Source organism: Hylobates moloch, unplaced genomic scaffold (assembly GCF_009828535.3).
Source record: "Hylobates moloch isolate HMO894 unplaced genomic scaffold, HMol_V3 SCAFFOLD_12, whole genome shotgun sequence".
Lineage (NCBI taxonomy): Eukaryota > Metazoa > Chordata > Mammalia > Primates > Hylobatidae > Hylobates > Hylobates moloch.
The window spans coordinates 23,725,523-23,740,729 of NW_026652287.1; the positions used below are offsets into that span (position 1 = coordinate 23,725,523).

General features: G+C 51.9%; 1 protein-coding gene across 2 annotated transcripts in view; it reads left to right on the forward strand.

The window, feature by feature from the left end:
- Positions 1–10,147, forward strand: part of FOXN4 (forkhead box N4) — a 31,212-nt gene extending 21,065 nt beyond the window's left edge. The window contains exons 5-10 of one of the 2 annotated variants that reach the window (XM_032168756.2): positions 93–203; positions 518–645; positions 1,284–1,380; positions 2,509–2,716; positions 6,344–6,736; positions 8,198–10,147. In XM_032168756.2, coding sequence (XP_032024647.1) covers positions 93–203; positions 518–645; positions 1,284–1,380; positions 2,509–2,716; positions 6,344–6,736; positions 8,198–8,457 — 1,197 coding nt within the window. In that variant the 3' untranslated portion in view covers positions 8,458–10,147. The remainder of the gene's footprint in view (positions 1–92; positions 204–517; positions 646–1,283; positions 1,381–2,508; positions 2,717–6,343; positions 6,737–8,197) is intronic. The other variant, XM_058425431.1, reaches the window with a different exon arrangement.
- The last annotated feature ends 5,060 nt before the right edge of the window (positions 10,148–15,207 follow it).

Here is a 15,207-nt window from a genome sequence, read left to right on the forward strand (position 1 = left end):
ACTGCATGGACCGCGGAGGGCGGGCAGTACCCTCCAGACTGGGTGTCTACCCCCACCCTGACCCTCTGTCTCTTCCTCTTCCGGCCCAGCAGATGAGCCAGTTCCCGGTGGGGGGCCAGCCCTCATCTGGCCTGCAGGACCCGCCGCATCTGTACTCACCTGCCACCCAACCACAGTTCCCGCTACCCCCGGGTGCCCAGCAGGTACCAAGGGCTCAGGGGAGCCCTGGACTGAGCAGCAGACACCTTGGGCTGGCCGGGGACCCCTCTGAGCCTCAGTTTACTCACCCAGCACATGGGGATAACATTCCCCCCATGCTCATGTCATGGGGTCATTCATTCCATTCCCCCAAAACTCCTGCCCTGAGCGGAGACAAGATTGTTTCCTGGATGGTTGTGAATCCCCACACAAGGCGTTTTGAAACGGGGTTGGGGACAGGGTTACTGTGAGTGACCTATGTTATTTCTCACCTTCTCTCTCTCTCTGCCACTTTCTCCCTGCCCCTGCCTGTGGGAAGTGCCCTCCTGTGGGCCTCTATGGCCCCCCATTTGGGGTGCGGCCTCCCTACCCCCAGCCCCACATGGCTGTGCATTCATCTCAGGAACTGCACCCCAAACACTACCCCAAGCCCATCTACTCGTACAGGTGAGGTCCAGGGTGGGCCGGGTCAGGGCCAAGGGCGGCTCCGGGAGGAGAGGGATGAGGCTGCCCTCAGGGCATCTCAGACAGCTACTGTGGCAGCCCAGACTTCCAAGGGGGAGGTTTTGGGGATTGAGGAACCCCCAGGTGGGAGTTTTCTCAGGAAGGAGCATCACAGCATCCCCGGGGTCAAGAGCCCACTGCAGACCTGAGTCCAGTGCCACAGTTCACTTCCTTCACAAGCCGCGTGGCCTTGGGGAAGTGGGATGACCTCTCTGAGCCTCGATTTTCCCAAATGTAAAAAGTCATCAAAATAATAGTATTGTATACCTCGTGGGAGTTTGGGGAGGGGGAAACAACCTAGGTAAAGTCTAAAGGCTCATAGCCATTAAAATTATGGGGATGCAATAAAGAGGGGAAAGGGTAAGACTTCTCAAGTCAGTACCAATTGTTGTGCCCAGGGTCAAGGAGAAAGGGCAAAGGGTGGGAAAGACATCGGGCCATAAAAAGATATTGAGAGCTCACTGTGTGTGAGTGTGTAGGGTCAAGCAGGGCAGGCTTCCTGGCAGAGGAGGCATTGGGCTGTCAGCCTGAGACCCTTTCACGCCTGGCCTGCCCTGCCCTGCCCCACCTCCTGCCCCCAGCTGTCTGATCGCCATGGCCCTGAAGAACAGCAAGACAGGCAGCCTGCCTGTGAGCGAGATCTACAGCTTCATGAAGGAGCACTTCCCCTACTTCAAGGTGAGGGGTCCCAAGCCAGGGTAGAGGTGCTGGAGCTGCCCTGGTCTCTTCCTGGTGCTGCCAGAATCCAGGGCTGGCCCTGGGCCAACCCTCTTCGGTTCCCAGTTATGTCTGTACATCCTGGTGGTTAGGACATGTACACATACACTCACATAGAAGAAAGAAAGAGAGGGGGGCATTTGAACGGGGCTCTGGCAGATGAAGAGGAGTTCACTAGGCCTCCCAAGGAGAAAAGGGTAGAGGCACCAGACTAGTTACTCAGCACAGATTCGGTACAACATAATGATGCAAAACAACAGAATTGGCAAGAGCCTTCACCTCTGAGCCTCAGTATCCTCATCTGTCAGGTGTGGAGAATCATCCCAAGCTGGCAAGGTCAGTGAAGATCCTGCAGATAAAGGGCCTGGCAGCTTCCAGCATAGGGTTGGTCACTAGTAATGTTACCCTTGTTAGCATCAAAGCAAAAAGTGGAGCAGGAAGTTAGAGGGTACACCAAGCTGTGGGGTCCCTGGCCTGGACAGTGTCCTTAGCAAAAATACTGCGGTACAGTGTGTGTGCACACATGCACACATGTGGTGTGAGATGCATTGTGATATCTGCTTATCTAGCATTTCAAAATAATTTGCTGGTGGTGCACACCTGTAGTCCCAGCTACTTGGGGGGCTGAGGTGGGAAGACTGTTTGATCCCAGGAGGTCGAGGTTGCAGTGAGCCGTGATCATACCACTGCACTCCAGCCTGGGTGATGGAACAAGACCCTGTCGCAAAAAAAAGTAAATTTGCATTGAATACACTTGACCAGTTATCCATTTATTGGCATCATTCTTCCTCACTTGCTTCCTGAATGGGAGAGAGAATATGGAAGATCCAGCAGGCCAGGCTGCATCCTCCTATAGTAACAGTTGGCCGGAGCTGAATTGTAGTTCCCCTCTCATCAGGGCATGGCCACACCAGTTGACCTCAGTCCCCAGCACTCTCTCTTGTCTCTCCAACTTGAGGCTGAGTGTCAGGCACTGTCAAATTACTCCTGCCACCGCAGTGTCCTGCCCCTATAGGCCTGAGTAGGAGATCCCCGGGGTGGGGGGAAGGGCTTACAGGGAGGCCTCTGAATGCCCATGTGTCTTCATAGACGGCCCCCGACGGGTGGAAGAACTCGGTGCGGCACAACCTGTCTCTGAACAAGTGCTTCGAAAAGGTGGAGAACAAGATGAGCGGCTCTTCCCGCAAGGGCTGCCTGTGGGCTCTGAACCTGGCCCGCATCGACAAGATGGAGGAGGAGATGCACAAGTGGAAGAGGAAGGACCTGGCTGCCATCCACCGGAGCATGGCCAACCCTGGTGAGGGCCGGACAGCCCGCAGCGCGCGCACACACACACACACAAATGTACACACACACACACGGAAGAGGAAGGACCTGGTGGACATCCACCAGAGCATGCTCAACCCTGGTGAAGCCCAGATGCACACACGTGCGCACGCGCACACACACAAATACACTCACACGCACACAGAAGAGGAAGGACCTGGCTGCCATCCACCGGAGCATGGCCAAACCCAGTGAGGCCCAGATGCACACACGCACACACACACACACAAATACACACGCACACACACAAATGCACTCACACACCTGTGCACACAAATGCGCACACACACGCAGAAGAGGAAGGACCTGGCCGCCATCCACTGGAGCATAGCCAATCCCAGTGAGGCCCAGACAGCCTGCAGCACGCACACACACACAAATGCACACACATACACAAATGCACACGTGCGTGCACACACGCAGAAGAGGAAGGACCTGGCCAGCATCCACTGGAGCATGGCCAACCCCGGTGAAGCCCAGACAGCCCGTAGCATGTGCACACACACAAAAATGCACACACATGCACAAACACACACACACAGAATAGGAAGGACCTGGCCGCCATCCACCAGTGCATGGCCAACCCCGGCGAGGCCCGGATGCGCACACACACACGTGTGCGCACACACACGTGGAAGAGGAAGGACCTGGCCACCATCCACCGGAGCACGGCCAACTCTGGTGAGGCCCAGACAGCCCACAGTGTGCACACACACACACAAATGCACACACACACGTACACACACGCAGAAGAGGAAGGACCTGGCCACCAACCACCGGAGCATGGCCAAGAGGCCCGGACAGCCCAGACAGCCTGAAGCGTGCACACACACACACACATATGCATGCACACACACGTGTGCACACACAAGTGGAAGAGGAAGGACCTGGCCACCATCCACCGGAGCATGGCCAAGAGGCCCGGACAGCCCCTAGTGTGTGCACACACGCACACATGCACGCACACATATGCATGCACACACACAGCACGCGCCCCTCCTCCCAGCCCAGCCCCAGCTCTGCCTATGCCCTAGCTAGTCTGCAACACTTCTCAGCCAGGATGATGGGAAGACAGGCGTCTGGCAAACCTCCCTCCCTCCTATGAAATAGGCCTCCCCCTCCCCAACCCTATCCAGTGGCAGGAGTAGTAGAGGGGCCTGATCAGAAACAGGAAAAGCTGTTGGATCTCACTCATCATCCATAGTTTCTTGCCCAGAAATGCCAAACTACACAACCATGGGATACACATTGCTTTCCTACCACATTGTCAGAGATGTTTAAAATAACAACACTCAGTGTGGGCTAGGATGTGGAAAGATAGACAGCTTCGTATACAATGGATAGGAATTTAAGCTGTTAAACTTTTTGAGGGAAAGCTAATATACCAAACACCTGCAAATGGTACCCATGGATTGGTCCAATTATTTTACTTCCGACAATGTGTACTGTGAAGAGCAAAGATTTGAGCAGAAGGTTTGTGAACAAAGTTATCCATCACAAAATTATTTCTAAGAGTGAAACACAGAAAGCAGTCCAGACATCTCACAAGAGGGGTTGGTTAAATAAATAGAATGGCATACCATGCAAGTATTAGAGATGAGAAATATTTTAAAATATTTTTGGAATATAAATAAATGTTAGGCCGGGCGCAGTGGCTCATGCCCGTAATCCCAGCACTTTGGGAGGCCAAGGCAGGTGGATCACCTGAGGTCAGGAGTTCAAGACCAGCCTGGCCAACGTGGTGAAACCCCATCTCTACTAAAAATACAAAAATTAGCCAGGCATGGTGGCAGGTGCCTGTAATCCCAGCTACTTAAGAGGCTGAGGCAGGAGAATCACTTGAACCCAGGAGGCGGAGGTTGCAGTGACCTGAGATCAAGCCACTGTACTCCAGCCCGGGTGACAGAGCAAGACTCCATCTCAAAAAGAAAAAAAAAATGTTCTCAAACAATAAGTGAAAAGGGGCAGGTTATAAATCAATATCCACAGCAAGATCACATTTTAAAATACATATATATCCATATTCACTTCCATCCCAAAAATGTATGTATCTGAGAGAGAGCGAGCAAGAGAATGAGAATAAATATGCTTGTGTGTTTGGGAAGAAATACACCAAAATCTTTACTGTGAATGGAGAGACCATTGATAACTTTTATATTTTTCACATATTTCTGTATTTTCCAAAACATCTATCCTGTTCCTAATTAGAAAAAGGATTGCATCTGCTTTTAAAAAAAAATTAATGGATTTGGGGAGGGGCCATCCAAGGGACATATGCATGCGGACTGCCCCAGCCTTCGGAGTATGGCCAGAGTCTGTTGGGTATCACCGTGTGGGGTAGGAATGGGATGAGGGGTGTGGCTTGGGGATGAACAACTCAAGGCAGGGAGAAGGGCTATAGCAGGAGCCAATGGTCCCTCAGTTGAGGGTGTATCACATCGCCCCCACCCCACCGAGAGCTCTGGGGTCTGGCTTGAGACCCAGGGCCAGTGCTGACACATATTCAGAATGAAGTCTTGGGCAAGTTATTTTGCCTTCTACATTCTAAGTGCTCTCATTTCTAAAATGGGTACAACCCAAATAGATCTGGGGACTCTACCAGTCTACTCTCAACCCTGCGTTGCACTCAACAAGACATAGCCATTAACCAAAAATAATTTGAGAGTAATTTGTCTTTACTTGTTTATATCCAAGAGTATTAAGGATTTTTAACCCACAGCAACATTTCTTAATGTCTCTCTAGTAGCAGGGAGTGGCTAGGGCCCCTTGCATGTTAATACATTTTGTCCCAGTCTTATGGGATTTGTAATCGCGGCCTTACCTCCTTCTTGCAGGGCTGTTATGAGATTTAAGTGAAGTCCTAGGGTTACAGGGCTGTCCTGTAAGGCACTGTCCCAATGAAAGATGAAAGGGGCTAGTGTTACTATCTGATGACTTTTTTTTTTTTTTAAAGGCAGGGTCTTGCTCTATCACCCAGGCTGGAGTACAGTAGTGCAATCATGTCTTACTGCAGCCTCAACCTCCTGGGCTCAAGTGATCCCCCCACCTCAGCCTCCCAATAGCTGGTACTACAGGCACACACCACCATGCCCAGCTAAAAATTTTTATTTTTTGTAGAGATGGTATCTCACTATGTTGTTCAGGCTGATCTTGAACTCCTGGCCTCAAGCTGTCCTCCTGCTTCAGCCTCCCAAAGCACTGGGATTGCATGAGCCCAGCCTTTGATGTCGTCTCTTATTCCTCAAAGATTCTGCACAGTTTGTGATTTTGTTACATCTCCATAACAACCCTGTGCAGAGTGTATGATGTTTTGCTAGATGGGCAGAGATGTTTAAAATAATAAAATATTAACACCCAGCTTGGGCTAGGACGCAGAGAAGTATTTAATAGACACCTTCATTTACAATGGGTGGCAATGTTAAGTTGTGAGATGAGATGATGCCTATGTCATTTCATAGGTGGGGAGACAGAGGTTCTGAGTGTCCAAGAGGCTTGCTAAGGTCACACAGGTGGTGACACTGGAATTTAAACCCAGGCCTGGGCTGGGGCCCGGTAACTGCTGGGTGGGTTCTGAGTGACCTCTCCCACTTGCCTGCAGAGGAGTTGGACAAGCTGATCTCCGACCGGCCTGAAAGCTGCCGGCGCCCTGGCAAACCGGGGGAACCAGAGGCCCCCGTGCTGACTCATGCCACCACAGTGGCCGTGGCGCATGGCTGCCTGGCTGTCTCCCAGCTCCCACCCCAGCCACTGATGACCCTGTCCCTGCAGTCAGTCCCCCTGCACCATCAGGTCCAGCCCCAGGCACATCTTGCTCCAGACTCTCCAGCACCAGCCCAGACCCCACCACTGCACGCCCTGCCGGACCTCAGCCCCAGCCCTCTCCCCCACCCCGCCATGGGAAGGGCTCCTGTAGACTTCATCAACATCAGCACCGACATGAACACTGAGGTGGATGCCCTCGACCCAAGCATCATGGACTTCGCTCTGCAGGGTGAGGCCAGAGGAATGGAGTGATGGGAATGGAACGGGGAGGGGAGAGGCCGGGGGGCCAAAGGGAGTGAGGGAGAGGACTGTACAGCCTGCATTTGCCCCACAGTCTTGTTCCCGTAGCAACAACCTTTACAAGTTGAACATCCCTGATCCAGAAATCCAAAATGCTCCAAAATCTGAAAAGTTTTGAGCTCTGACAAGACACTCAAAGGTCATGCTCGTTGGAGCAGTTCAGATTTCAGATGTTTGGTTGGATTAGGGATGTTCAACCTGTTACAGCCAATGACAGCCAACAGGGAATGAGCATTTGCTGTATGCCAGGCCAAAGCATTCCACAGGCATCACCTGAGGTCACCACCATTCCACATCCCTGTTCTGCCAAGGAGGAAACTGAGGCAGAGAGAAGCGAAGTCACTCACCCAAGGTCACCTGGCTAGTAAGTGGCAGAGTCTGGAGTTAAACCTCAGTCTGACCCCAAAGTTTTCATCAGTAACTGCTTCAACTCACATGTGCCAGCCCCATGCCAGGCCACACTCTGACCTGCTGCCTTGCCGCGTGATCATCTCCAATAAATGGGACGTGATGAATGAACGAACAAGGGAATTTCAGGTTTCAGTGAAGGCTCACACTTCATCCATTCACTAGCACGGGTGCAGCTCTTATGTTCCAGCCAAGGGTGGAGACAGCCTCTGCCCTGAGTTCTGTCTCTAGCGAGGGAAATGGACAAGGTGGCAAGTCAGTTGCAGCTGTGAAGTGGGTATATTTGTACCTCCCTGCCTCTTTCCCCCTGGATTGTGGTGTAGTTCGATGTGCTGAAGAAAGAGAAGCATTGTCTTGTCCCCCTGGTTTTGACCATAATGATACCATGAGCACTGAACGCTTTTCACAAGTCCTCTTGTTTAACTCTTGCCACAGCCTTAGGAGCTGGGTTCACTGATCATCTCCATCTTATTCTGAGGTTCTGAGATGGAAGTGACTTTCCCAAAGACATTCAGTGGGAAGGTGAGGGCCCGGGGCTGCGACTCTGGCCCTTCCATGCTTTTTTTTTTTTTTTTTTTGAGATGGAGTCTCACTCTGTCACCCAGGCTGTAGTGCAGTGGCGCAATCTCGGCTCACTGCAACCTCCAACTCCTGGGTTCAAGTGATTCTTGTGCCTCAGCCTCCCAAGTAGCTGGGATTACAGGTGTGTGCTACCAGGCCAGGCTAATTTTTAGTAGAGATGGGGTTTGGACATGTTGGCCAGGCTGGCGTCGAACTCCTGGCCTCAAGTGATCCACCCACCTCGGCCTCCCAAAGTGCTGGGATTACAGGCTTGAGCCACCAGGCCCGGCCCCATGCCCTTTTTCTACAATACATGACTTAGACGCCACACATGGTCTCTGCCTCTTCCCTAAGATGGGGGATTCGAACTCAGGTCGTTTGATGTGAAGCCAGCTCACCCTAATGCTTTTGTCTTTGAAAGGGAACCTGTGGGAGGAGATGAAGGACGAGGGATTCAGCTTGGACACGCTGGGTGCCTTTGGAGACTCCCCGCTTGGCTGTGACCTGGGGGCCTCAGGCCTGACCCCTGCCTCAGGTGGCAACGACCAGTCCTTCCCAGACTTGCAGGTGACGGGTCTCTACACAGCGTACTCCACTCCGGACAGTGTGGCCGCATCAGGCACCAGCTCCTCCTCCCAGTACCTGGGTGCACAGGGGAACAAGCCTATAGCCCTGCTTTGAGCTGTCAGCCTCACCTGCCCCGGAACCCCGGCACCCGGCTTGGGCAGAGAACTGACTGGAACAGGGTGTTCCCAGAAGGCAGGTCCCTCATTGTCCCCGAAGCCTCTCCTGGACCTGTGGCGAAGTTGCCGGCTGGACAGGGAAGCGGTTCCCCTCAGCAGCCGCTCTCCTTCTCATGCCTCCCCCTGGAGCTTCCGGCGCAGTTTCTGGGGGGCTCTTCCAAGTCAGAAGGACGGAGGAAGGTGGACAAGCAACCCAGCATCCCCCGACTCCTTGACACTCCTCGGAGGCCTGAGCCGAACGCCTGGCCATGTCGAGTGAGACTTCTCCATCCTGGATCCTGGCTGGGTGACCTCAATGACCTGCACCCCATTTTGGGACACCTTGGTGCATTAAGGAAACACCCTGGGGTGAAAGCCCTTGAATTCATCCTCATGGGAAACGGCTGAGCGGATCAAACCTCAGCCGCAGCCTCCGGGGGACAGGCCCAGGGCGGGAAGTGGAGCCAGAGAAGCTTGAGCCTGTCTCTTGGATAGGACAAGCTGAACTCTGAAATGGGAGCCAGTCCAGGTGGCTTTCAACCCCACCTTTCCGATAGTCTGTTAGAATTTTACTGGAGCAGATTCCTGGGCCATGCCGGGCACCGTGACCGTGTGTAAATTTATTTATATTTATTGTGGCCCATCCACCCAACTTCTGCAAACCCAGCCCGAGGCCTCTGGAATGAGACTCCTTCTCCCTCCCTACCTCCCAGCCATCCTAACTCCTACAGGCCAGAGAATGACATCTCTAACTGGCTCGTAATCCCTTGGCAGCCTGGGGCTACTTTTTAGAACCAGCAAGCACTGTTGATACTGTGAAACATCCTATTTTTTCCATATTGGAGACCAGATATTTTTCTACCTGTTCATGATTCACATCTCTTCTTGCATGTACCTAAGAGGGGTGGTGCCATTGTTTGGGGGTTTGGGGGGCTTTCAAAGGGAAAATGCGATGGGAGAGGGAGGAACTGGAGGGGGGTGCTTTTGTACTGGGATTTAAGACACCCCTGATGGAATGAAAGCCAACTGAACCATGTAAAGCTCAACCACGTGGCGAGTGGTGGACAAAACTTCAATGCATGATATTTATTGGCACTTCCTCACCTCCCTTTGCCCTGCAGCTGTTTTTATGTTTCTTTTTCTCTCCTTGCTAATTACTGACTCCCCAAGTGGCAAGTTCCGCAGATAGCTGGGTTAGAAGAGAGACAGGGGAGTGAGCTAGTCAAATGTGAAAAATGCTCTCCCAGCAAAGTTGAGACAAAACTGGAGAAGCTGCAGCCTCACGCACCATCCCCCTCTTTCCACCAGATGGATGTTGACTCCGTGTCTGGGAGTTCCCGAACCCTAGAGCCAGGATGTTCTGTTTAATCAACAGCTCAGCCAGCTGCCTGGGAGTTTTGGCATTAAGCCCCGCCTTGAAGGGCGAGCTTTAAGTTTTTCCTAGTTCTGGAACTTTCCACTGAGTATCCACCACCCTTAGACACAATCCCAGTGCTACCCGTCTGACCTGCACTGCTCGTCTGCTTTGTGTAACATGACCCCGATAAGATATTGAAATTGTTATTCACAAAGACACCATGTTCGGGCAACATCAAGACTCTAAGTGTAAAATTGAGCAACTGTCTTCTATCAATAAAGGTTGAATGGCAGCTCTGTGGCTTGTGAGAAGGTCAAAGGGAGATAAGGATAATGACATCACTCACTCATCCCTTACAGGTGAGATCCCATTTATAGATGGGGAAATTGAGGCCCAGAGAGGTGACACCACTCAGACCCAGGTGTTCTGACACCAAGTTCCCATAGCACCAGAAACTGGGGGAAGTTTGTCATGAAGGTTACAATGAGCACGGCCTTCATTTACTTTCCCTGAGACTTGGTGCTTGACAGGCATCATTTCAGGCAGGGATCGTGAACGCCATTTACCATGCAGAAGGCAGAGGCTTGGAGAGGTAGGGTTGGCTGAGTGTGTGTCCTGGAGCTCAGCAGCACAGCTCAGGTGTGGACCTCATGTCGGAAAAGACAAGATGGAAAGAGACGCATGCCTTCCAGCACCTGCTATATGCCAGGCCCTGTACTAGTCACTGCTGTAAATTAGTTCATTTGGTCCTCATAACAGCCCTAGGAAGCATGTCTGATTTGTTACTCCACCCATTTCACAGGTGAAGAAACTGAGGCTCAGGGAAATAAAGCAGGTGACTTGCTGTCCAAGATATAACAGGCAAAGGATATATTAATTAGGAGTCTAACTTTTTATTTTTTGAGATGGAGTCTCACTCTGTCGCCAGGCTGGAGTGCAGTGGTGCGATCTTGGCTCACTGCAACCTCTGCCTCCCAGGTTCAAGCGATTCTCCTGGCTCAGCCTCCCAAGTAGCTGGGACTACAGGCAACGCCACCACGCCCAGCTAATTTTTGTATTTTTAGTATAGATAGGGTTTCATCCTGTTGGCCAGGATGGTCTTGATCTCTTGACCTCGTGATCCGCCCACCTCGGCCTCCCAAAGTGCTGGGATTACAGGCTGGAGTCTAACTCTTAAGCCCACCCAGGAAGTGGCCTGCAGCCTCAGGGGAGACGAGATTCGTGCACATGCAATGTTTCACGAGTGAGGAAGTATGTCTGAGAGGATGGGCTGTGGGTGGTGTCAGGAAGTGCTGGGTGAAGGCCAGGCACGGGGTAGGGTGCCTGCAGCAGCCCTGGCTTTCTCTGCCCAGCACCTGTACCACCCTTTCCTTGGCTTGGCTCCTAAATGACCCTGTGAACCCAGCCTGGCCAAAAAGAGCATTGCGGCCCCCGGTCACCCTCTGAAATTGGCTGAAGTGGGGAACGAGTGACCTAGAGCACGGTGTTCACAGCCAATGAGCATCCCCCAGGGACTTTGCAGGAGCTAGGGGACAGGGGCACCCTCCATCTGGAGTGCACAGCTGGGAGAATGGAGCCCGGCCACTGGGTCACAAGGGAAGGGCTGGGAGCCACCGTTGAATCTGACTTCTGTTCCTGACTATGGGCAAGTGGGAGTCAGGTGTGCAGAGTCCACGCAAAAATGCCAGGGTCATAAGCTCTAGGCAGAGCTCTGGTCACAGCCAGAGTGCCACCTGTGTACGATGTGCACAGCCAGAGTGCCACCTGGCCACGACGACACCAGAAGAAAGCATGCAGGAGACATGGGGGGAATGAGGCTCCTTCTGGGGCTGAGCAACTAATGGGAGAAAAACACAAATTGCCATCATGTAAGCACCTGCCGTGTGCTGCACGGAGTTCAACACTAGTCAGGCAGCATCTCCCTGGAACCGCACCACAGCCTGCACAACCAGTGGGATGATCCCATTTCCCAGATGAGGAAACAGGCTCAGAGATCATGTTTCTAAAGCTTTTCTTCCTCTTCTATGAGAAATCACCCACATTCTAACAACAAAAATAGTAACAGCATTCACTAGCATGTATAGGGGGCTTATTCCCTACAGTGTATACAGGACACTATCTTTATTTTCTTCCCTGGTCCTAATCCTTGGAACCAGCGAATATGTTATTACCAGGCAAGTGGGGGTAAAAGATGCAGATGGAATTATGGTTGCTAATCAGCTGCCTTAAAATAGGGGGAATTGGCGGGTGTGGTGGCTCACACTTGTAATCCCAGCGCTTTGGGAGGCCGAGGCAGATGGATTGCCTGAGCCCAGGAGTTTGCAACCAGCCTGGGCAACATACTAAGACTCCATCTTTACAAAAAAATAAATAAATAAAGGATTAGCCAAGCAGGGTGGTGCACGCCTGTAGTCTCAGCTACTCAGGAGGCTGAGGCAGGAGAATCACTTGAGTCCAGGAGATCGAGCCTGCAGTGAGCTGTGATTGCACCACCACACTCTAGGCTGGGTGACAGAGCAAGACACTGTCTCAAAAAAAAAAAAAAATGGTGGAGGATTACCCCAGGTTATCAAGGTAGGCCAATGTAATCATAAGGGTCCTATGGTAAAGGAGGGAGGCAAGAGAGTCAGTGTCAGATTTAAAGATGTTGTGAGGATGGAATGGGGCCTCTAGACGCTGGAAAAGGCAAGAGAATGGATTCTTTCCCCTAGAGCCTCCAGAAGGATGGCAGCCCCACTGACACTTTGATTTTAGCCCAGGGAGACACATGTTGGACTTCTGACCTCCAGAATTGTAGGATGATAAATTTGTATTGTTTTAAGCCACTAAGTTTGTGGGGATTCTTACAGCAGCCATAGACAATAAATACATCCCCATTTTACAGAAGAGAAAACTGAGGCTCAGAGAGGCTAGGTAGCTTAGGTATGATTAGTAAAGGGTAGAGATGGGATTCAAATGACACTGTGCTTCCCCACAGTCTTTTATCACATCTCAGCGGCCTCAGCTGACACCATCTGTTTGCTGGTTTACATAGGAACAAAATTCTCTGAGGTTATGTGACTGGGATTTAACCCCAAGTCTGCAGGTCTCCCCGCCCCTCCATGGCACTGTAATGGCTTAGTGTAGGCTGCTAAAGGGCAGTCAGTGGAAGTTCAGGGAAAGGAATAAGAAGATGGATCAGAAGAAGGAGATGAGGTGGTGGAGCTAAGCATCACCTCCTTTGGAGGATGCTGGTTGTGTGGACTGTTGATCCTATGGGTATAGACGCTGGACCTCTGATCTCTGGAATCAAAACCCTCAAGAGTCCAGGGGAAGCAGGACAGAGATCTCACTGGCAGCTGAAATGTGGGCAAATCCAACAGCAGCCAAAGAGCCAGGCCAGGCCATCCCCAAGGGGTGTCCAGTCCACGAGAACCTGTCCAGTATCTTCCACAGCCACTCACAGTTTGCCACAGGACAGAAGCAAAACTCCCAGGAGAGGGACAACTGGGATCATCTCTAGGACCCACATCCTCTGACCCCAAGGCTGCCCAGGCTTCCTCCTGTGGGGTAAGTGCCCCCCAATGGGTGGAAGCATCTCTGATCGTCTCCAGGGGGGTGCTTCCCACCTTCCATCATTGACTAGCATCTCTGGTAACCACAGAAATGTGGTCAAACTTGCAGACTACCAACATCTCCTGGGGCCTTTTAAGATCTAGATCTCAGCCTGGGCAACATAGCAAGACCCCATCTTGGCCAGGTGCAGTGGCTTATACCTGTAATCCCAGCACTTTGGGAGGCCAAGGCAGGATAGCTTGAGCCCAGGAGTTAGAGACCACCCTGAGAGACATAGCAAGACCCCATCTCTACAAATAATAAATTAGAAAATTAGGTGGTCATGGTGGTGTGTACCTGTAGTTCCAGCTACTGGGGAGGCTGAGGTGGGAGGATAGCTTGGGCCTGCGAGGTTGAAGCTACAGTGAGCTGTGATAGTGCCACTGCACTCCAGCCTGGGCAACATAATGAGACCCCCATCTCAAAATAAATAAATAAATAAATAACAAAAAAGATCTAGCTCTCCAGATCCTTCTGGGATTCTGAGGCATGGCTGGGCACGGTGGCTCACGCCTGTAATCCCAGCACTTTGGGAGGCCAAGTTGACTGGGTCACTTAAGGTCAGGAGTTTGAGACCAGCGTGGCCAACATGATGAAACCCCGTCTCTACTAAAAATACAAAAATTAGCTGTGTGTGGTGGTGCACACCTGTAATCCCAGCTACTCAGGAGGCTGAGGCAGGAGAATCGCTTGAACCCAGTAGGAGGAGGTTGCAGTGAGCTGAGATCATGCCACTGCGCTCCAGCCTCGGCGACAGAGTGAAACTCCATCTCGAAAAAAAAAAAAGAGAGAGAGAGACTGAGGCAGGGCCAGAGTCAATCTGAGCTTTTTAAACAAGCACCCCTGCTACGCTTGGGAGCTGGCGAGGGGAAGGGTGAGAAGATTCTAAGACAGAGTGAGGAGGGGATCGCAGGGTGGGCCTGTGAACTGAGATAAGGCAGACCCGAGGGCTAGGGACACGGAACATTCCTCTGACTTGGACTCAGAAAGGCCTTGCACTTGTACGGCCTGCAGGTGAACCTGGCGGCAACTAAAGAGAAGAGGAGGCTCCCAGAAAGGTTCAGGCAGTGGGAGTGAGAAGGGGAAAGTTGAACAAAGTACCTTGGGTGCCGCCTCACTGAGAATGAGCCTGGCTGGCCAGCCGCTTCCTTCTCCACGGGCCTCCAGGAGTCCTGCCACTGCCTGGGTCTGCGGGCGTCTGGATTTCAGCATCATCGCAGAATGCGGAGCAGGTGGGAGAGAAGAGAGGGAGGCGTGGCCGCAGCAGCGGGGTGGGGCCAGCTGGATGAGCGAGGGAAGCAAAAGGCAGAGGAATCGGATGTCCGGGTCACAGGTGGGGTCTATATATCCCGTCCGTGACGATCAAGGCATGCAAGTATAAAGGTGCAATGACTTTTGAGTTCAATTGCTTCTAGACTCCACCCCTTAGATGGCTATTATCAAACAAACACATAAAAACCAAAAACAAAAAGAGGAAAACAAATAGTATTGGCAAGGATGTGGAGAAATTAGGGAAGTTTGTGCATTGTTGGTGGGAATGTAAAATGGCACAGCAGCGTTGGAAAAACAGTACGTTGATTGTGCAAAGAATTAAAAAGAATTACCGCCAGGTCCAGGAATCCCGTTTGCTTTTTTTTTTTTTTTTTTTTTCTGAGATGTAGTCTCGCTCTGTTGCCCAGGCTGGAGTGAGTGGTGCTATCTCAGCTCACTGCAACCTCTGCCTCCCAGGTTCAAGCCATTCTCCTGCCCCAGCCTCCC